At 41.7% G+C, this 21,908-nt stretch overlaps 1 protein-coding gene across 1 annotated transcript in view; it reads right to left on the reverse strand.

The window, feature by feature from the left end:
- Positions 1-21,908, reverse strand: part of cmip (c-Maf inducing protein) — a 53,198-nt gene that overhangs the window by 7,771 nt on the left and 23,519 nt on the right. The window contains exons 2-16 of the mRNA XM_023397400.2: positions 18,090-18,215; positions 13,392-13,442; positions 12,553-12,714; positions 11,229-11,270; positions 10,754-10,816; positions 10,568-10,648; positions 9,230-9,333; positions 8,827-8,931; positions 6,798-7,247; positions 5,572-5,637; positions 1,837-1,863; positions 1,683-1,731; positions 1,456-1,563; positions 1,201-1,317; positions 552-692 (exon numbers count right to left, since the gene is read on the reverse strand). Coding sequence (XP_023253168.1) covers positions 552-692; positions 1,201-1,317; positions 1,456-1,563; positions 1,683-1,731; positions 1,837-1,863; positions 5,572-5,637; positions 6,798-7,247; positions 8,827-8,931; positions 9,230-9,333; positions 10,568-10,648; positions 10,754-10,816; positions 11,229-11,270; positions 12,553-12,714; positions 13,392-13,442; positions 18,090-18,215 — 1,692 coding nt within the window. The remainder of the gene's footprint in view (positions 1-551; positions 693-1,200; positions 1,318-1,455; positions 1,564-1,682; positions 1,732-1,836; positions 1,864-5,571; positions 5,638-6,797; positions 7,248-8,826; positions 8,932-9,229; positions 9,334-10,567; positions 10,649-10,753; positions 10,817-11,228; positions 11,271-12,552; positions 12,715-13,391; positions 13,443-18,089; positions 18,216-21,908) is intronic.

Genomic DNA, 21,908 nt, shown 5'->3' on the forward strand with positions numbered 1-21,908 from the left:
ACCTCTGATGAATGGAAAAAAGCTTCTACAGTTTCTTACTTCATGTCAGGCTCTTTGAGTGTTGACATGTTTTTACTATAGGTTTTTATCTTACATTCAGTTCAGTTTATAAGAAATCAGCTGATTCACTTGAGGGTTATTAAATGTTGATGATGATGGTTTTAAAGTAAAACCAAAAGCTTGAAATTGCAACAAAGCCTCTGTACTTGTGGTCCGTCTTACGTGTCGCAAAGAAAAAGTTGCATGACAATCATTTGGTAGATGCTTCTGTACAAAGGCACTTGCATGTTTAGCTCATATACATTAGATGGAAGAAGTTGAGGGTTCAGTGTCAGAGTGATGTTTGAGCATCAAACACAAATGACCCTTGTATTTTCCCTTGGTTCTCTTATCCAGTGCTGATGATCCAACTACGTCACAACTGTGGGATGAGCTGGAACAAGATGTCCAGATTTCTAGAACTGCTAGATGCCAAAGAGAGCACTGTTTGTGTGTGTGTGTGTGTGTGTGTGTGTGTGTGTGTGTGTGTGTGTGTTGAAGCAGTAACTCACCAGCTCTTTGAGTTCTCTCTGTCGGTCGCAGAGCTGCTCGTACATGCGGAGCCCCACCTGGGTGCTCTCCAGGGTGGAGATGATCTGAAGCTGAGTGTCTTTGTTGTCAATGATGTTGTACTCCAGCATCAGACACAGGATCTGGACACACACACAAACAAACAAACAACAAACACACACACACACACTGTAAAGTGGCAGAGCACTGATTTTATACTTGACTAACAGTGTACACATTATGAGGAGAACCAGTCAGCCTGCTGTATCATGTCTTCTGTGGTTGTGGAGGAGGTTAACCAGGCAGGGAGGAACCAGCGAAAATACTATTGCGTGCATTATGGGAAATGTAGGGTTCAACATTTTTGTGGCTCGACTCATACCAGACACACATACTCTGGCCTCTGCTGCTGTGATTTTGACCAGTTCTTTAAAATTGTTCCCTATTTTCTGACATAAACCAAACTTCTGTCACTGCTTCAAAAATATGCTAGTGAACAGACTTTAGTCTGTAAGTAATGATAATAATGAACTTCACATGTGAGAAAACATGGGAACTATGATGGATGAACTAAACTACCACATTTAATGCACCAAGAGAAATGATCAGGAATAAGAGAAAACGTTAATATTTTTATAAACATGGACAAACCTCCACCATGGTCTGGTTTCCACGCAGGGCCAGCAGCATGCAGGGCCCCAGCTTGTTCTCAGCCAGAGAGAGGAGGAACTTCTTGGTCTTATAGCACGAGCCCATCAGGATGTGAACCTGCAGGGGAGGAAGAGGAGGGGAGGGACCAGGGTTTAGCAACCACAACCACACATTAATGCTTCAGGCTGATTGCGTTTGTGTGTGTGTGTGTGTGTGTGTGTGTGTGTACGTGTGTGTGTGTCTTTAGACACTCACCATACTGGCAAACAGCTCTCCGTCGTCATCACAGGCCACACCTCCGGGACTGTAGAGCTGGAACCAGCCGTCTTTACCTGAGCGCACACTGAGGAGGCAGGAATGGACCTGGAAGACACACACAGATGATGTTTCTGTTGATCAATCTCAGGACATTCAGACAGTTTTTTTTTTAAAGCTCTGGAGCTGCTGAAAACAGTGGTAAACATGCACAAACACACACTCACCTCCTGCCTTGGGTCCTCCGCAAACCTTTGAATAACATATTTCAGTTCCCTGTTTAGACGGAGAAACATTGAGGCACTGATGTCAGGTTGTTTTTCAAACTGGAAAATCTAACAAAGTCTGTGAAGAACAGATGATGACGTGCAAGATACTTACTTTGTGAATTTGGCGTGTGCGAGGGCCCTGAGAGGGAAGACAGAGAGAGGTGTGAGTGAGATGTTTCCTCAGACTTCATGTTTACAGTGAATGGAAGCATTTCTGGAGGTTCAGTTCTACGTGCTTGGCTGATGTTAAGCTGATGACACGGCAGCACAATGTTACTTTTCAGTGGTGGATACTGTCAACAAGTTTCAGAGGGAGTGCAGAGCTCATTATCGACCCTTCAGCGCGTGCACACAAGACGTCAGCACGTGAACTTCCAGGGATTGTTTGTTACTCAAGATGACACATTAATGATCCCTGAGGAGAAGCATCACAATCATGTTTCAGCGGCAGCAGTAAGAGTTGTCAGCTGTGGTGATACTGGATGTAAGTCAATGGACAAAATGATTAATAATCCATTTAATTCAATCATTTCCTTCTTATGTCCTTTTCTGTATCAGCTTGTTCCGACACTATGGAGCGTGTGTGGTGTGTGAATCGTTTCTATGGTTGTACGAACTAATAAATCAAAACCGAACACTGAAAACTTATCCTGTGATCCTGCTAGGACCTTCAGCTCACAGTGAGGCGTCTTTACTATGGTCCACATCTGTGGAACAGCCCCGCTGAAGGGCGGCAGGAAGTGTGGATATTTTGAAAAGCAAACTCAACTTTTTAGTCTGGCTTTTAATGAAGTCTATCTATTTATCTTTCTATTTATTAGAAAATATATAAATATATATGTAAATATATATTTAACCTGTTTTACTGGTTCATCCTTTTATTCTATGATTCTTTTCCTTTTAATACTTTACTTTTATTTCTGGTTATTTATTTTATGTCTACTTTTAATTCTGGTTTTACTCACTTCCAAACATTTCCTCCCTTTTAGCAACATCTTTATTTGATTTTTAATATCCTACCTTAAGTTTCTGGTTTGACTCACTTTAACACACGTCCTCTGTTTAAGTATTTTATCATTTTAACTTAATGACTCTATCATTATCTTTGCTTTCCAGTCTTCAGTGTTTCCTCAGCGACAATTTCTGAGACTCGTGACAGCGTTTCCTCACTTCCTGTTATTATTGTCTTATTTTAATTGTAACCTGTGACTTAATCCGACATCAGTTTACACAAAATTCAGCTTCATAAACTGCGTTTGTGATAAAGAAAAGCACGAGGACGGTTAGAAGGAGAAGTTCAATTTGAAGATTTATGCTGTGTGTGAGCTTCTACATGTAGGAAGGTGAAATATACACATCCAGCTTCATGGCATTATGCTTTCTTAAAAATATAAATTCAGTTTATTAATTAAAGGAATATTTTGATCATTTATGGGAAAAAAGCTTATTGCTGTCTTGCTGAGAGTTGGATAAGAAGACACAGTCTGACATGCAACCCCTGCAAAATGGCAAAACCATTCTTCTATTGCATTAAGTGGATGAGATATAATGTGTTAATCAGTGTTCTGCATGTGTGTGCATGAAGTTATCTGAGCGTGTGATGTGACGTGACTCATTATATCTTCAGCGTCAGGGTGCTGGGGAGTATTGTTGCTTTTCCTAATGATGCCGGAAGACATCGACAAGGCAACAGTGGCGCAGGTGAGCAACAGGTGTGTCCCAGCGTCGGTACAAATAACAAGCCGTCAACCAGTCCACGCTAATGAAGCTCCGCGTCAAGCCAGCCAATTATAAATCAGGCCTGCGGCTGCTTGTAGCCAATTACAGTAGGCTCTCTGGGGGCAGAAAGGCCGCCCCTTCAGTTCTTGACCCCCGGGGAAGTGTGATGAGGTCTCACCTACGTCAGCAGCTGGGCCCCATTAGGACCCTGCTAGAAACTTACGTCTCCAGAGACAGTGATATGAAAGAGTGGAGGAAAAAGAGAAAGGTGGGAGATGGAAGGGAATGGGGGAGCGAGGGGGTTGTGGGTAGCACTGTGGTTATAGCTTCTCTGGTGTTTTTAGACTGGGACCAAAAACTGCTGTGTTCTGCTTTTACACTGCCAGGAGGCACAAAGACTCCTCACTACTACAGCTACTGCTGGTTTACTGCTGTTACAGCTTAAACAGGGTCACTCACAGAGCAGGGTAGCTGAATAAAGGTTTATCATTAAGAGTAATCCCTGGAAACTGATGCCATCCTGTGTATGTGTGCGTGGTGGCCTATAAGGGTCATCCTTAGTTCACCTCTTTGTTATGTTGGGGTCATAGGTCGGAGCTGACCTAGGGGCTATTGTGAAGTTTTAAAAAGAAAGATGGAAGGCAAGAGGTGAGATCCACTCAGGGAGTTTGCAGGAGACCCAGGACTTTTTTTCTTCAGTGCACTGACAGCGGTTTGCTTCGCCCGGAAAGGAGGACTAATCAACGGAGGAAGAGGAAGTTCCCTTTTTAACTCTGAGGTGGATCACGTGTCGGATCACTGCTGAGTTTTGGGCTGATTTGACTGATGTTGTGTTTCTGTTTGAAGTGACTCTGCATTCTGAATCTTAGCGTGCGCCTCGTTCAAGGACTGTGACAATCCAGAACTCTGATGACTTGAAACTGTTACTGTGTACGTTTGTTTTCTGACGCAGAGGACATTGAAATAGATGCTAAACCAGCAGCATTCTGACAGACATCCTTATTTTCTTTGTTGTCTTTTGTGTCGACACAATTAAAAAAAAAAAACACACACATCAATAATAATTTAAAAGGTGAATCATATTTCTCCTGCGATTTATTTAGTTAATAGTCATTATTAATGTAGCTGATTGTTACACAGCTTCAACAGCTACTACTGCAACTTCTTCCAACAGCAGAGTCATGACACACTTGACATTTCAAGCTACCAAATGAAGAAAAAAAAAAAGCGTCTCATTCTGTCTCTTTTGTGTATTTTCTTTCATGTTTCTCAGATAACTACAGTGAGTGTGAGCTGAGTGTGTGTTTGGTTCTGAGCGCTCCAAAACACAGGTGACCTACACCAAATACTGAGCCTCACCGCATCCTGTGTTGACACAAACGGAGAAATGAAGCTGTTGCTGCTGCTGCTTTCACTACAGAGCCTGTGCAGCTCAGAGACAATACTGCATCTTCACAGCAAAGTTAAAAGACCAGCTGAGGCCTCGAACCCAGGCAGGCAGGCCTGACCATGGGGGGGGGGTTTCACAAGTCAGGTTCTTTTTATCAAGGATGGAAAGAAAGAAAGAAAGAAAGAAAGAAGTCAATGCTATTTCACTTTTCACTTTGGTGGAAGTACATTTACTCAGGTACAGTTTTGAGGTATCTGTACTTGCAGGAGTATTTATATGTCATGTCTAATCCACTTCATTTCAAAGGGAAATGTAAACATACAATTAGCTTGTACAATATGATAAATAGAAGGCAATTATGACGTCGGCAGCCAGAGGACGACGAGTCAATCATCAAAGATCTGAAGCTTTTTTTGCTCATTTTAAGCATCTTGAATAAGAGATTAGTAGATTCATTGCTGTTGTTGTTGAGGGGTCGCTGCAGCAGATCACCATCCGCACATTTTGATTTGGCAGAGGTTTTTATACCAGATGCATTTCCTGACAGAATGCTTTGGGGGAGCCGGGGATCGAACCGCAGACCTAGGAATGAGCGTCCAACCTGCTCCACCAGGGCAGCCCCCTTAGATTACTCTGTTTAATTAATGAAATTCAGCCCTACCTACAGTGTAAGTGTGAGCTGACGTGTGTTTGTGTGTGTGTGTGTGTGTGTGTGTGTGTGTGTGTGTGAATACTCACTCTTTAGGAAAGGGGATGGGCTGCAGTAGGCTGGCCAGAGCAGGTCTCCAGTCATCATAGTCTGACCTGACGGAGGCAGACAGTGGCGAAAAGAAAGAGAGAGAAAACAGAGATGGAGAGAGTCAGTGGAACGACGCACAGAGGAGGATGTAATCTGGATGAGTGTGACCGCAGGACAAAGAGACGGAGGAGCGGCTGAAACATGAGCTGCACCGAGATGACGCAAACCTGCAGCGTGGATTCAACAGGAGCTGGAGCGTCACATTACTCTGAGTTAAGTAACACTGGCTTTGTTACAAACACACAGACACTGTCGCTTTTTTAGGCCATCCTGTTTGGTTAATGTACCTACACCCTGACACACACCCTGACACACACGCACACACACACACACACGCACACACACACACACACACACACACACACACACACACACACACACACACACACAATGTCACCTTTGCAAATTAGGACACTTCCTGGGTTCTTGATTTGAAATGTGTGTAGGTTTAACGCACTTTCATCAAGACACAGACATTTGTTAAAAAGTTACATAAAATCACAATCAGTACGAAATTTCAGTTCATTTTCAGTGTGACTTGTACGTGTGTGTGTGTGTGTGCGTGTGTGTGTGTGTGCGCCTTATGCGTAGGTGACTACTGACAGAACAGGCTATGGTTCAAATACATGTGAGCAGCTGAAATCATGAAAAAGTCAATATGCAGCAACTGCGTCTCTTTTACTTCTTTACTGTAGGTAAAAGAGGCCGGAGAACGTACAGCTGAGAATCTTCCTGTGTCGGGGAGGTGAGCCGACTTCACTGTGAGATGCGCACATGCTCATGATGGGGGAAGAAAACAAACCAGAACGACTGAGAGCTCATGTTGTTGTTTTCGTACATTTAACTGCAACAAAACACAAAAGTAATGGATGGAAGATGTTGAATTTCTGGAGGAAATCATGTCCCTGTTCTTAGAGCGATCAGGTCACAGCTGGGGATTTGAAGAAGGTGGTGGACGGCAAGACAAGACAGCTCACACTCTTTAAGTGTGTGTTTATGGCTGTTTTATGAATACTGCAAAGTTTGGCAGCGAGTGTTGCTGTCATTCCCATGATCCTCTGCAGCTTCTTGACACTGATACTGATCTCGTCTGACTCTGGGAAAACAAGTTTATCCAAAACGTTGGACTGTTCCTTTAATACTCAGTGACAGTGTGTGAACTCACAGCATCTTGAGGATGAGAGCGAAGCAGCCCAGCACCCGGTCCGCCTGCGCCGGCAGCTGGATGGACAGGGTGTTGACGGCCGGGCTGACCAGCAGACAGTCGATGAGGTTGGGTTCGCTGTCGCCCCCTGACGGCCCGCCCTTCCGCCTGGTGTTGGCCGAGTTGTTTCGCTCCAGCTCCACCAGGATCTCGCTGGAATTGACGACGGATGGAGGAGGGGAGAGGGGCAGGGAAGGTGTCGGGGAGGAGATGGGGATGGACGGAGTCGGGTTTAGTGGGGCGGGGGGAAGCGGCTGAGGAGGACTGGGGCTGGTGGAGAGGGGCAGGAGGGTGGCAGGAGGTGGCGTAGGAGGCTCGGGGCGCAGCAGGCGCAGTGGCATCGGGGGTTTGCGGTCGTTCTGTTGCTGGCAACCGTTTCTGATCTCCTTCAGGCTGGGGGAGTTGTCCCGACTGCAAGAAGGGAGAGGGGGAGAGGTGACCGGACCGCATACTCAAAGCAGACATTTAGTATCAAAGCACAGCAGTAATGTCAATTAAAATATAATAGGAGGCCTAAAAATAACAAAGTGTGAGGACAGAGGGGAAAGAAAAGAGGTGCGGGCCAGGAGAGATGCTACCAGAGCGATGGCTCCTCTGTGTGCTGGAGTTTTGGAAAAATTAGCTAAGAAGTTTTCCTCTCTGGGGTGAAGGAAGCTAACGAGTTGATGCTAATGAGTAGCCTTTGCTACACATATGGAGTCAACAAAAAGCCCCCTATGGAACACACTAGAAAAAGAAACATGTCAATTTTAAGAGAAAGTAATGGAATGAGTTAGAAAGCAAAAAGATGGAAAACTGCTTTTTCTGTGAAATGTTTTTTTTTCCCCCCATGAGATGTAGAGGAATGAAAACAATCAAATATTTCACATTTAACAAGTTAAACTGTTTTTAGAAGGAGTTGAAAGAAATATCTAACGGCACAGAACAACCCCCCCCCCCCCCCCCCCCCCCCACAGGACATCATTTTCTACATCACATCAGCTGTTTGGATGCAGTGTGGGTACTTTGTTGTTATTATTAGTTTTACTGTTGTTTGTTTTTGTCATTATTTTTTTGTTCCCTCTTGTTTTGGATTTTAATAACCTTATTGTTTTGCAGTATGATGTATAGTTCACCTCGGTAGTGGTTAATAAATGAACAAATAAATAAATAAATAAATAAATAAATAAATAAATGTAAATCTTTTGACAAAAATGAAATTCCAGATGTTGTACAAAGAGTTCACCTTTTGCGTTTTTACTGTTTCACAAGGATCCATTCAGAGTCGCTCCCAGACACTTTCCATTCACATGCATTGAAAATAATTTTGCTATATTTGCTAAATGTGGAGATTATATCTGTTAAAAGCAGCTGCTGCGTATTGTCACTGCACCAGATGAGGCGAGACAAAAACCCTGACCAGGTCTGATGTGTAACTTCAGGGTGTCCTTCTTAATAAACATAATCACATTATATATTTAATGTATTTCTGTTTATTGACTGGATGTGATATATTTGCCTGTGTGTTTGTCTTGCATTGTGGATGTCGGGACACGGCCAATCAGTTACGAGCTGTAACTGGCATCATGTGGTCTGACAGTCATGATCCGCTTTCCCGGTAACATCTGCAAACTGTTTGTACTGTTTCCTTCAAGATGTGGGAAATTACTGATTGTGTGTTTGTCTAATCGATGAAAAAAAAAAAAAAAAATGGACAGAGGCAAACAAAAGAAGGAGCACAACAGCTGAATAAACAGGTTTGGGTGCGTGGAACGAATCGAGCTCAAAAACAATGGCTGCTGTGGCGAAGCTTCTCTCTCACGCCTCAGATGTGTCCAGCATTAACATATCCAGGCAACATTTATTCATAATGATGTGCACTCATAGCCACTTTATATACCAGCAGTCTCCTGCTGTCGGCCTTCAGGTCTCAGACAAACCAGATGTCTGGACATGAGCGGGAAGGTAAGAGGACAAACTGAGGGAGTGTGTGTGTGTGTGTGTAACTGACCTGTTGATGAACTCCTCATAACAGGAATAAATGGCGGCGAGGCACACTGCCACCAGGTTTGGCAGGACACGTGGGTGAGGGCACTGCCCTGTCGGCCCGTGCATGCTGCAACACACACACACACACACACACACACACACACACACGTACAGGTTAGATCGCACAGTCGCAGCCGTTTACTGAGGGTTCAGTGTCTGTCACTGCACGCACTCAGCTATGTACACCTCATGCGTTTCATGTTGCGTGCATGTTGCAGAGGTTGTTCAGCCCCTGAGTGGAACAAAGTTTAGGTATGAACCTGGTACAGTGTTCGTTAAATACGTAGAAACAAAGTACCAGCAGTCACGTCTAAATCTAATCACACAGGGCCTTTCCAGTTTTCATACACGTCACCCTCTCTCACCTGTGGACAAACTTTTTGACGACCTCCATCCCGGCGTTCAGCTCATTGAGAGCCAGGATGTACTCCTGAGTGAAGAGACGCAGTCGAGGGCACTTCCCAAAATCCTGCCACAGACACACAAAACAAAACTGTATAAATCAAACCAACGAGCACAAGAGAGAAGAGGATTTTGAGGATTTCTTTCAGAGATGTTGAGGTTTTTCCACTGCTATTTGGTTTATTTAGCGGTAATGTATCTGTATTATCCATATTCGTATTGCAAGCACACTTACTATCTAAAATGGCTGTACAGGAGCCAAGCTGTACTTGTTTGTAATCTACTTTGCACTGACGCTTTCACACAAATGAAGATCCTGACAGATAAATGAAGTTATTTTGAGTTTGAGTTGAGTAATAACAACAACTTCAAGATTTGGATCTTAAAAATGAAGATGTTAAAAATGTTATACTGTGTGAGCTCTAATATCTTCTCTTTCCTTTACAAAGAGACGAGGCGTAATTAACCTTTTATTCTGCTTATGTTGAATGGTACACATTAATGTAGCTTATGGAAAAATGACTGAGAAAACATTAAGTGAAATATTTTATCATCATATCATCATATATTTCATGTTGAAGTACTGTATGAGCACCAGGCCCTTGCAATTAAGCAGAAAAGGGAAAGATCAGATGTTTATAAAGTGTAATGAAGAAAGAAATAATTATTTTGTCTTTAATTTTATGCTTTTTTTTTTTACAAGATACTTGAAATTAGAGACGACATGAGAAGGAAGTTGTATTTCCTCGGCCACTTCGCCAAGAAAGAATGAAAAACTTGTGATTTCATTACTGATTTTGCCCTTTGATCCGCTGGCAGCTCCCTTATCAATAATCACTTTATGATTCATTTCTGGGTAGGACATGGCGCATACTTGTTTTATATTGTTAGTTTTATTTTAATGTTTAGGAGCAAGAACTTCGAGAATAGAAAAGATATCACAGCTCACACAGTAAAACATGAACCTGACAACAGCAACTAAAAAAGTAGTTTGTTGTCTGTTGGAATGTATGACAGGTTGGGGACACACACACACACACACACACACACACACACACACACACACCCCCAACCTTATTCCGGGGACCCCCACTGCATTAATCCAGCCCTGTCTGATGAGCATCACAGCATCCAGTCGCTCTTCAGGATTTTAAGGTTTTAGATCAAGATTCATCAGACACACTGATGTATTTCTTCTTCTACTACATTTTAACATAAACTGCCACAAACATGATGCTGCAAACAGACATCAGCCGGACCCCTGAGGACCCAGGGCGGCCCCTGAGCGGAGCCTTTCTCACCATGTTATGTTTGAGGATTCTCTGGACCACGGGAGTGAACACTTCAATCACGACCATTGAACGCGGTCGCTCCCGACAGTGCTGCAACACACAGGAACAAACATCAGCACAGAGACCTTTTATATACATACAGATATTTAAATTCACCACACATGTTCAGCTCACGACCCCAGCACATGATCTTACCTTACAGAAGAACTCACACAGGTCAGGTGGCGGGTGGTTGTTTTCCAGCAGAGGAGCAATGGCCTTAACAAACACACACACACACACACACACACACACACACACACACACAAACACACACACACACAAACACAGATGAATATTTCCACATCCTATCTGTTATTTACCCTGGCTAGGAGCCAGCAGTATAGATCTGGACTGTCAGGTGAAGGAGCCTTGTAAAAACAGCCCACAGGTGAAGTACACCTGCATCACAGCCTCTGTTCTGCACTGACACTGACATATGAGCATCGACTGCATCAATCAAAACCACAGAACCACACAAGATACACAACCTGATGGAGAAGAGGAGGGGAATCTATATTTCTCTTCAGTTTAAAGATCAAAACAACAAGAGGCCGGACTCCAGGGCGTTAATCATTAACTTCAGCCTGACATCAAATCAGTTTGTAGTAACAGTGAACTTCATACTCACCACAATGATGTTCTCATGATCCTGAGTGCTTAGATTAGAGTTCTAAGAGAAAGAAGAAGAAGAAGAAGAAGAAGAAAAAAAAACTGTTTAGATTTCTTAGTATTTCCGAAAATGTCAAACTGTTTCTTTAATGGTTTTGGTGACTTCCTGACCTTTCTTCCAGCACTGCACTAGAAACTTACTGAAGATCTAAAAATAACAATGCAGTCAGTGTGTTGACTGTAAAAACTTTTGATGCAGCCTCTGGGGTCTTATTGTTACACTGTGTGTGTGCTGTGTTTTTTCCCCTTAAGAATATTTCAGTGTTGCAGAGCTTCTATTTATGCAAAGATATAAACAATGCACTTTAAAAAATGATCCATGACAAGTAAAATCCCTGCATTTCAAAGGTTTTGAGGTGAAGCTAAGTTGAACTATTTTATAAACTGTTTGTGCATCATATATACAACACTATATTTATACAGAAGTGTAAAGTAGCATGAAATCTAAATATTTAAGTGAACTTTAAATGTCTGAAGCTCCAAATGTTTCAATATTAAATTAATAAAAAAAATTATCATGAAACAAATAAACCTGCACAAATTTGTAAAAAGAAATTTAATTAATAAATTAATAATTAATAAAATTGTAAATATATAATTGTGAAATAATTTAGGATATTAGAAAAAGCTCTTGTTTCAACGTTCTTATCATATGAACCATTTCACTGAAACGGATTTATTGTTTATTTCACGACATACATTTCTTCTTTTCTTTAACAGAATCATAAAGACATTCTTTCCTGATGACACTTTATTTCATGTCACATTTCTATTTCATGTCTCTTTCACTGACAGTGGTGTTGAAACCCATCACTGCCTCCAGAAAATAAAAATAAAAATGTATAAATTTCCAAAAATCTATAATGAAAACATTAAGCACTAGGAATCATTTTTGCTAAAACATTTCAACATTGAAGGAGAAATGAACCAACTCCAACAAATTAATCATTAAATGTCTTTTAATATATTTATTTCTAACAGTTTGGCCTCCGTACTTTACTTACTTAGAATCATGAGCTACTAGCCTCAGAATTTTACGTATTTAAGTATTTTACTTAAATAAATATAATTATTTATTTTCCACCACTGAAGATTAGTTTTTTTGTGATTGTTAAATCACAAATGTGAAGAAATTGAAAGTAGAATATTGGGATTACGTTCACATTAGTGTACACAATAATAACAGGCTGGAGGAAATGGTAAGGGCTAGGAGAAGGTCCTCATGAGTCAGATATGCGTGTGTGTGTGTGTGTGTGTGTGTGCGTGTGTGTGTGTGTGTGTACCTCAGCCAGCAGGGTGGAGATGATGTGCAGCGGGGCCTGATGGATGGACTCGTCCTGCAGCGGTGAGGTCAGAGCCATGTCCACCAGCGCTCTGATCTCCTTCAGCACCACGTCCCAGCGGCTCGGGTTGTTCAGGACCTTACGGTACTTGTAGATCTTTTTCTGCGGGACACACAGATTCAGTTTGCCCCGCGGTCACTACCCATATCTTTATCTTCTGCAGCTGCTGCCTGTGATGTTCTGTGAAACCAGCGCTCCTTCATATCATCATTTCTCATATGCTTGTTAGGTTGGCATGGAAACTTTTCATTCAACGTGGTGCCGTGAAAACACAAACAGGAAATGTTTGTGTTGAATCAGAGCTGTGTAAAGTAAAGCGCCTATCATGACAACTATTTATGTGACAGCTTTTCATTACTACTTAGAAACAGTGCTGAGTTTGGGGGAAATTAAACATAGGGGGAAAATATTTTTGTTAAATCACAGGAAGTGACTGTGAGCTCTGAACCACTGCAGGAATACATCTTTGCGTGGCTTTATTTAGCTCGGTGAGTGCAGCACGACTCAGGTAATGTCAGCTGCGAGAAGTTTTAGTAATACAACAAAAATCTATTTCTTTTGTGTCAATGTCGTCAAGTTGCAATAAACTTCAAAGTATGGGGTACGCTTCATAAAGTCTAAAGAATAAGGGACAATGATCCTGAAATATACAGTAGAAAAAGTATGTGCGTGCGTGTGTTTATCTCTGTGGGGGGAGGGGGTTAAAGGCCTCAGCACGATTGTTTGATAGAGCTGATGAAACAAACCAATTAATAGTTAAAGACAGACTGAAACCTCACCTTCCACTGCAGGGAGTGAAACCACTGGTCTCTCAAGTAGCTGTTTGCAGCCTGTAGAAATGCACACCCACACACACACCCACCGCCACACACACACACACACACACACACACACACACACACACACACACACACACACACACACACACACAGGTTTGTTAAATGGTGATTTCACATATATATAGAAAGACATTTGCTTGTATTCACAGTCAGCTATTAACTGATGGTTGTAAAGTCTCGGGGCTAAATCTGAAACTCACAAAACACAGCCCCTCCCTCTGACTATGTCCTGTCACTCACAGACACTGATAATATAAACAGCCATATGAGTCTCTGCTGTGAAGGTTTAACATCAGTAATATAATAAAAGCAAATGAGTCTTTCAGCTGCTCGTCGAAGGGCCGAGCGTCCTCTTCCCCTCAGCTCTGTTTTGTTGTCTTTTGGCTCATTCTGTTTTTACAGGCTGAAACTTCACTGTTTGACTCTTTACACTCTCATCAACATCATTTTAGAACAAGTCTCTAGGACAAACTAAGAAAATTAGAAATAGGGCTGCATGATATGGAAAATAAATCAGTGTGATTACTTTGGCAGATATTGTGATTGTGATTTCAGTTGAAATGGTCATTTTTAAATTTCATTTTCATATAAAAAAGTATGAAAATGATTTTGTTGGGTCTTGTACCAAACGAACATGTAAATTTACATGTTACATATTCTTTGCAGCTACTCGATTTGGATATTGCACCTGGCCATATTGCGATCTCGATTATGTTTCGATTAATTGCGCAGCTCTAATTAGAACCATCCTGTCTCAAAAGGAACAAGTCTGTGCGCTTGTTTCCTCTAGACTGGACTACTGTAATTCTTTATCAGGATGTCCCAATAAATCAGTGAAAAGCCTCCAGCTGATTCAAAATGCTGCAGCACGAGTACTGAGGAACTAGGAGAGAGATCATATCTGTGTTAGCTTCACTGCACCGGCTCCCCGTAAAATCCAGAACGGAATGCAAATACTTCTCCTCAGACGTACAAAGCCTTTAACGACCAAGCTCCATCGTATCTTAAAGAGCTCATATTTCCCCATTACCCCAACAGAACACTCTGCTAAATGCAGGTCTACTTGTGGTTCCTAGAGTTTCTGAGACTAGAGTGGGAGGCAGAGCCGTCAGCTATCAGGCTGCTCTCCTGTGGAACCAGCTCCCGGTCCGGGTCCAGGAGGCAGACTCCCTCTCTACATTTAAGATCAGGCTTCAAACTGTGCTCTTTGATAGGGCTTATAGTGAGAGCTGGATCAGGTGAGTCCTGAACCAGCCCTTAGTTATCCTGCTAAAGTGCTAGACTGCTGGGAGAACTCCCATGATGCATCTGTATCACATTACTGCATGTCACTGACTTTGTGCCCACTCCCTACTGGAGTTTGTGCTTCTCCTCTCTTATTATTATTAATTGGTGCTGCTATCATTGCTGCTGTTATTATCAATAACACTATTACACCTTCAAGTATCACTATCATTAGTATCATTACAATCACCAGTCTGACAGTGCTTGAGTACAACTCAGCTGCTCCTGGTCTCTCTCTCTTCTCTAACTCGCTCTTCTCCGTCTTTCTCCCTTCAACCATCAGTGTATGAACACACACACAGATACCTGGATGTAGCCAGGGCAATATCCAAAATGTAATATTGTGATGGAGTTCAGGTCAAATATCACGATATACCTTTTTCAGGTGTTTTTTAATATTATATAATTATATTATTGGATTTTCTGTTTCAGCTAGAAGCAATACTGCCACTAAACAGCAGTTCAAAGTTTTATTTGCCACACGCCAAGGTTCAATTTACAGTTAGCACAGCTGTGAAGTCAGGGTTGGACTCGGCAGCAGAAGAAAAAAAAATTATTATTACAAAAAATATCACATATAGCGGGAAATAGACCCATTGTGATAATGAATATTACTGAATATCTGGCCAAGCCTATTGGAGGCTGGTGTCTTCCAAACTTATCTTTATCATTAGCCAATCATTAATATTAATTTAATATTTGAACTGAGACACAGAGGGGTGGAGCCAAGACGGACAAAAAAGGGTTGAAATTATTAACTGATGTTATTCCAAAATGACCCCTGACCTCTTTGACACCACAGATACAGTACGCTGTAAAGTGAAATGACACCGACTGCAGGGGGAATTTAAAACAAAGAACCAGGTCCAGAAATAACGCTGCCAGTCTTCCCATCTGCTTCCTGTGTGTTTGCACTTTTTACTGCCTGTGCAGTGTGTGTGTAGAGGATGTTATAGTCATGTGTTGTCTTGTCATTCCAGTATACACCGTATAGTTTGTGCCGATCAGCAACTGGCTGCTGCGGCCAAAAACCAGTATGTTGGCAGACTGGGATTTCAGTTTTCAATTACATTTAAATAATTTTCTTGTTTTCCATCTTCTTTCCATCGCAGGAAAACTACATCAGGTTCTGCGGTTTTCCACAACCTGTGCAAGAACATTAACTGATCTGCGTTTGTGGATACAAACCAGCGAAGCTTTTCCTCCAGAGAACAAACCGACTCTGTCTGGCAGCGGTCCAAACAGCTGGCAGCAGGCATAAGCAAACACCACTGAGGAGGTGGGTATACAGTGTTGACCCCCAGCGCCCATAATGGGTTGAATTGTGTATTGTGAGTTAATTGGGCTAGTGGGTAACAGAACCAAATGTGCTCACTGAATGGCTCTGGTTAATGTGGAGATTAATTTTTCCCAGGAATTCAGGGCAGTCTCTCAGAGTTCACCGGGTACATGGTGTTAGGTGTCTGGTACAGGATCTGCTACTTCCCACATTGCCCAGTCACCTTTCTTTTTTCATCATGTAGAATTATCGTGGAAAATGAATATAGACCAAAAACATACTTGTGTAAAACAACATCCGAACAGGGACCAATCAGGACCAAGGTTCCTGCTTCCCTGCTCTAATCCTTTATCTGCTCAGTTTACAGGCTGTGTTCTGTTTTGTCCTCAGACATTACATCTGTTTTTAGTTTTTATGATACATGATGGTAGCTACAATGACTTTACCAAAGCTTGTGGTTTGAACTGATGCCTCCGCATTAATGAGATCATGTGTGCTGATTCACCCAGGAAACAGTGTGACCACAAACATTACCAATATTTACAAACCTTAAACAAGTATTAAGTGATGGTTTTGTCATTAGCACGAAATCAAATAACTGTGGAATGTGAAAGGAGTCCTCAGCCCGAGTCTGGCCCATATACTTAAACATCTGGGCAGATTCCGGCTGTTATCCTCTGGTATTGACTGACAGCCAAAAGATTTTCTGTGTGCGCACTAGAATCAATCCAGATGTAGAAATAGCATCAGAAATAGCAGATTTGGGCTGTGGAATCGTGTGGGCCGGAAGAAAACAAACATGTGGCCCAAGTATGGGCCGGATTTATTTTGCTATCTGGGTACCCAACTCTATAACCAGAGAAGCTAAAAGCTAACAGCTTTTAAGGCTGAAAACTTTAAGCTATGTTGGCTACATGTTTCTTGTGTTTCAGTTAACATCAAATAGCAGCTAAATGATTACTAACTAATTACTTTTTCTACAGTCCTAGAATCACACTGTTCTTTTTTATTTAGACTGTTCTGTCTAAATTGTAAATTGTAAATACTTAATAATCAATAGGGATGGAAATCACTAATGTATTTTGATATTAGTGCCAGTACAAACCAGACTTGGTTGGTCGGATATCAAAATTATATATGATATATGGTAAAGTTTTCAATGTTCTTTTTAAAGTTTGGTGCTTCTCCTGGTTTGGATTTGAATTAAAGCAGTTTCCAAAGGGGCTGCGAACCAAGCTGCTGATAACGTTAGCTCAGCCTGTCTCTCTCATAACTCATGATCCAGACTTTCAAGAGGTTTTTACCAAGAACCGAATTATCCACAGAGGTGTCGTCCTTTCAAGAACAATGACATAGTTCGACGGACACCGGACGTCTCGGAGGATCTGGGAGTTGACATGACTAACATTTCCTCAGCTTGTTTCTCTTATAACTTCAGATCCAGACGTCCGACGACTAAGATCTTTCATCTGGTTCAAATATAGAGCTGAAAAACCACCAAGGTGTAAAAAGTGTGTGTGGCTTAAAACTAGATAAAAGTAAATTTTGATGCTTCTGGCAGACACACACAACACTGACACATGATCATAGGGCATATGACGCCATTGAAGTGCTGGAAACATTTGGGGTAATGTAAGAACACAACTATAATTGTATAATATCTAACATAGGTCTCTGTGTTTTTAGTCATTTTAATGCAGAAAAGTTACATATCAAACCTTTAAATTTTAGATAATTGTCCAAACAGAAATAGTCATAAAGGAATTCATGATTAAAGTCAGGAAATAGCTAATTATGTGCTATGAATATAATTCATCTGATACTAAAAAATGTTTTTAACCGCACGTTCTCTAACCCCCACCACACTAAGAAACATATGACTGTATGGAAACAGTTGTTGTAGCTGCCTGGCTAGCCAACATAAATATTTTACAGTTTGTTTTATTGCCACTAATTATTTTCAAGCCTGTGTTAATCCTATCTGTGTCAACAGCTGACCAGATCTGTCCTAGATTTCCACGTAAAATGAACATTAACATGATCATTTCTAAGAAGGCGGCAGACCCATGTATTACCTGCAGCAGGACGGTGCCACCAGGGAAGCTCAGCTGGACACAGTACTTTGGAGCATTGTCCCATGAGAGGAGCTGCAGGTCTTCTATGGAGCTGTACGACAATGACGTCTCCATGTAACCGGTGGGCTGAGGGAAGAGAGAGAAAGCAAGAGGATATTAGTCTGCCACTGACTAACATTTAGAGTACATACTGTATATTTAAACAGAGCTGCAGGATTAAAAAGGCCATTATTTTTACTGGCAGTCAGCTGGAAAGACAAAAAGAAACATATCCTGAGCTAACCTGCCCTGGGTAAACACGAGGCCAAACAACACCTCCGAATACAGCAGATTGGCAAATGCTGTTATACAGTACACATACAGTAGCTGTCTTTATCTGCTGTGGCTGCATTTGATGTCGTTCCAACTGAATAGTCATTGAATGCTGAAACAAAGTGGAAAATCAATTTAGCAAAAGCCATTAATCACACAATTACACAAACATCACCTAGAAGTACATTGTTCATGTAGCTTTGAGTCAACACACACACACACAGACAGAGAGAGAGACAGAGAGAGAGAGAAAGAGAAAGAGAGAGAAAGAGAGACAGAGAGAGAGACAGAGAGAAAGAGAGAGAGAGAGAGACAGAGAGAGACAGAGAGACAGAGAGAGAGAGACAGAGAGAGACAGAGAGAGAGAGAGAGAGAGAGAGAGAGAGACAGAGAGAGAGAGAGAGAGAGAGACAGAGAGAGAGAGAGAGAACCCAGTGTGCTGTGCTGTGATCCCAGTCTCACCATTGTGAGAGAGCTGGACACAGATGCAACTGAGTAACAGGCCACAACCTGTTTGCTCGTCTCAAAATGATTACAGAAACGCTGACAAATTACCACAAGTTTCCGGACTCAGGAACAGAAGAGTCTTTAGAGAGAAAGAGGGGGGAGAGAAAAAAAAAAGAAAAAAAAGAAAAGAATCTAAACAGATAAAAATAACGAGGCCACAAGGAAACCGAGCCTGTGTGTCTTCTAACCCCTGGGAGAAGTTTGAAGAGAGATGTTTAATGCCACGATGTGAGTCTATAGTAAGACATGAGTCTGTCAGAAAAGGCAGGGATGGCAGTAAATGAATCACCAGCTGATTTCCCAGACATTAGCGTCACTGCATGACTTAGTAGCAATTATTGTTGATGGGAGACTAACTGTATATCCACACAAATGGTCCCCACAGACGTCATCTGAAGTGGCTGTTGTTGCACCCTAATTAGGCAGCAATGCTTTCTGGCATTTATCAGCAAATTTTCTTTTTTACTCTCTGTTTTTCTGAGGCCATTTTCATTTAGAAAACTTTGAGTTAGTCACTCAGAGGAAGCTGCGCATGCTCCAGCTGACATTTCTCTGACTTTTTATAGAGGAGAAAAATAAACTCTCTCAGCAGCTGAGTGCATGTAGAAAGTTTCAGCTGGATGTGGCTGAGCACAGCAAGGTAAAAAAAAAAGACTTCAGAAAACCTTTAAAAGCTTCTTGGACTCTTGTGTTCCTTGTTATCAGCAGACAAACACAGATTTTAAAGTGTGCTTCACTCTTCTCAGTTTACTGTGACACAAAGCAGAGATTATAGTGTAAAGTGTAAACATGTCAGCGTCCTATCAGCGGCTCCCATTTCAAACAGAGTGAGCACACTGAGGATTTAAATATTAATAACTGTGGTGTTTGGGCCTGCAAACAAATATTTATCACAGGAACTGGAGTGGGACACACCAGGTTTCCATCAGGAAAATAAAAACGACAAATAAATAGAAAAAAAAAAAAGGTGATAGGAAGGAAAGATTCCTCCTGGAAGATTGAAGGAAAGATGATATGAAGAGAAGTGCTGCTGCTGACTTGAAGTGGCTGATTCACAATGAAACTCTATTAAAGAGGAACCACAGCCGGTTTAGCTTTTTTGAGTGTCACAATTTTTAGAAGTAATACGCAGCCTTAATATTTAGGAAAGCGTCCTGTTTTATAAAAGAAATAAGCTAGATATTGGAAAATATGCTTTTTTTATGCGTTTTTCTGGGAGAAAACAAATGAGTGTAAGTGTAAATGAACAAGCCTGTTTGTCTCTTGAGAGTTACAAGAAACGATTAGCTTAACTTAGCATAAAGACTGGGATGAGACTGTGTAGGGTCAGGGATTGAGGACATAGTTGAAAACAACTGACATCATCACGCTGTGTTTGCTTTCGGCCTAATGTCAGCTGGTTTCAGCTCTTCATCTGTTTGCTTCTGTCCTCCTCTCTGTGCTCGCACCTAGCCCACAATACTCTAATACAGCTGAATTCACAACCATGCCGCTCTCATTGACATGTTTTTCTGTTTCTGTTGTCAGACAACGGGACAAGTAAATGAAACACAGTCCATGTTGACTTACGAAGCTGCTCTTTTGCTACTAAAATCCTGCTTTTATAACTGTGACGTCGTCCGACAACATCACCAAACAAATCGGTTCAAGACAAAGACTGAGCTGTGATTTCAGCTGAATTTACTGTAACATGGTCGCTCAGAGGGAAGAGACAGAGACACAGAGACAATAAACCCGAACATGGCCCAAAAAAAACATCACCTCGCTCTCTTCCCTAACTTTCCTGTCTCACTCTCTCACTGTCCCTATCACAATAAAGCCAAAAATGGCCAAAAAAAAAAAAAATTGAAATAAGAAAAAACAGACACAGGGAGGCGTGTGCCTCTCTTCTACAGAGAGTCGCTCGGGGTTGTCTAAAAAGTTGCTGGATTCGTTGCCAAATTTGGTGCTTTCTTAAAAAAAAAAAAAAAAAAAAAAGTTGTAGGTTGTGACGATCACACCCACTTTACACAGCAACTGGCCAGGTGTGCACAGGTGAGGGTTAAGTAGGATTTCATTCTTCACACCACTACATAACTACAAATGCCTCCAGAAGACAGAAGGAATGTGTGCCCTCATCCCCATCTGCACAATCACTGTGTCAGGACCACAAAGACTCTGTTGAAGAGATCTCTTGTCCCGGCACTGTGTTGCCATCTCTGGAGCAAAGCATCATGTGTGGAACTACAAAGAAGGAATTTGTTACTAAAAAAGACTTTGATTGATTTATTTACCACAGACTGTTAAAGCCCCGCATCAGATTCAGAACGTGTTCTTACTGTGGAGGACTGTGGACTTTGTCAGACGTTAGAAAACACTCAGGCTGAATGCTTGAAGACTCCTGGTGTTTGCTGTAACCATGGATGTGCAAACAACGATCATGGGATTAAAGGAAAAGTCAAGATTTTAAAGGCGTGCCCTCTTCTTCGTATGATTTCAAATCAGATTTATGATTTCTCCTGATATCTGCTTATTCCAGCAGTGTGTGTTTCTATTATGACTGTTGACAAGAGGCTGTGTGAGTCTGAGGCCAAAAAAAGGCATTCGGTTTAACCAAGCCCAATATTTTCAATACTGAGATTCAAAATGTTAACAGGGCAAACGTATAGAAATAGAAAATAAGAAAATAATCACTGATGGTAATGATCTGAATAATGTCTAGGATGATGGTTAGGATGAAAAAAACCTCACATGGCAACTTGTTTACAGCGATGTAAATATATAGTATCCACCACATCTAAATAATTACTATCATTATAATATAAACTAGGACTGTCACACTACAGTCAGTGTCTGAGGAAAACAGGTCCCCACAGGCTGCTCTGGTATCACTCCACTGCCTCCCTGCCTCTTCGTCTTCTTCTGCTGCTTCCAGACAGATAAACAGCCTGTCTCTGGCCTCACACACACACACACACACACACACACACACACACACACACACACACACACACACACACA

The sequence above is a fragment of the Seriola lalandi genome, unplaced genomic scaffold (genome assembly GCF_002814215.2).
Source record: "Seriola lalandi dorsalis isolate HSWRI2012SDOR001 ecotype SW California unplaced genomic scaffold, Sedor1 jcf7180002055008, whole genome shotgun sequence".
NCBI lineage: Eukaryota > Metazoa > Chordata > Actinopteri > Carangiformes > Carangidae > Seriola > Seriola lalandi.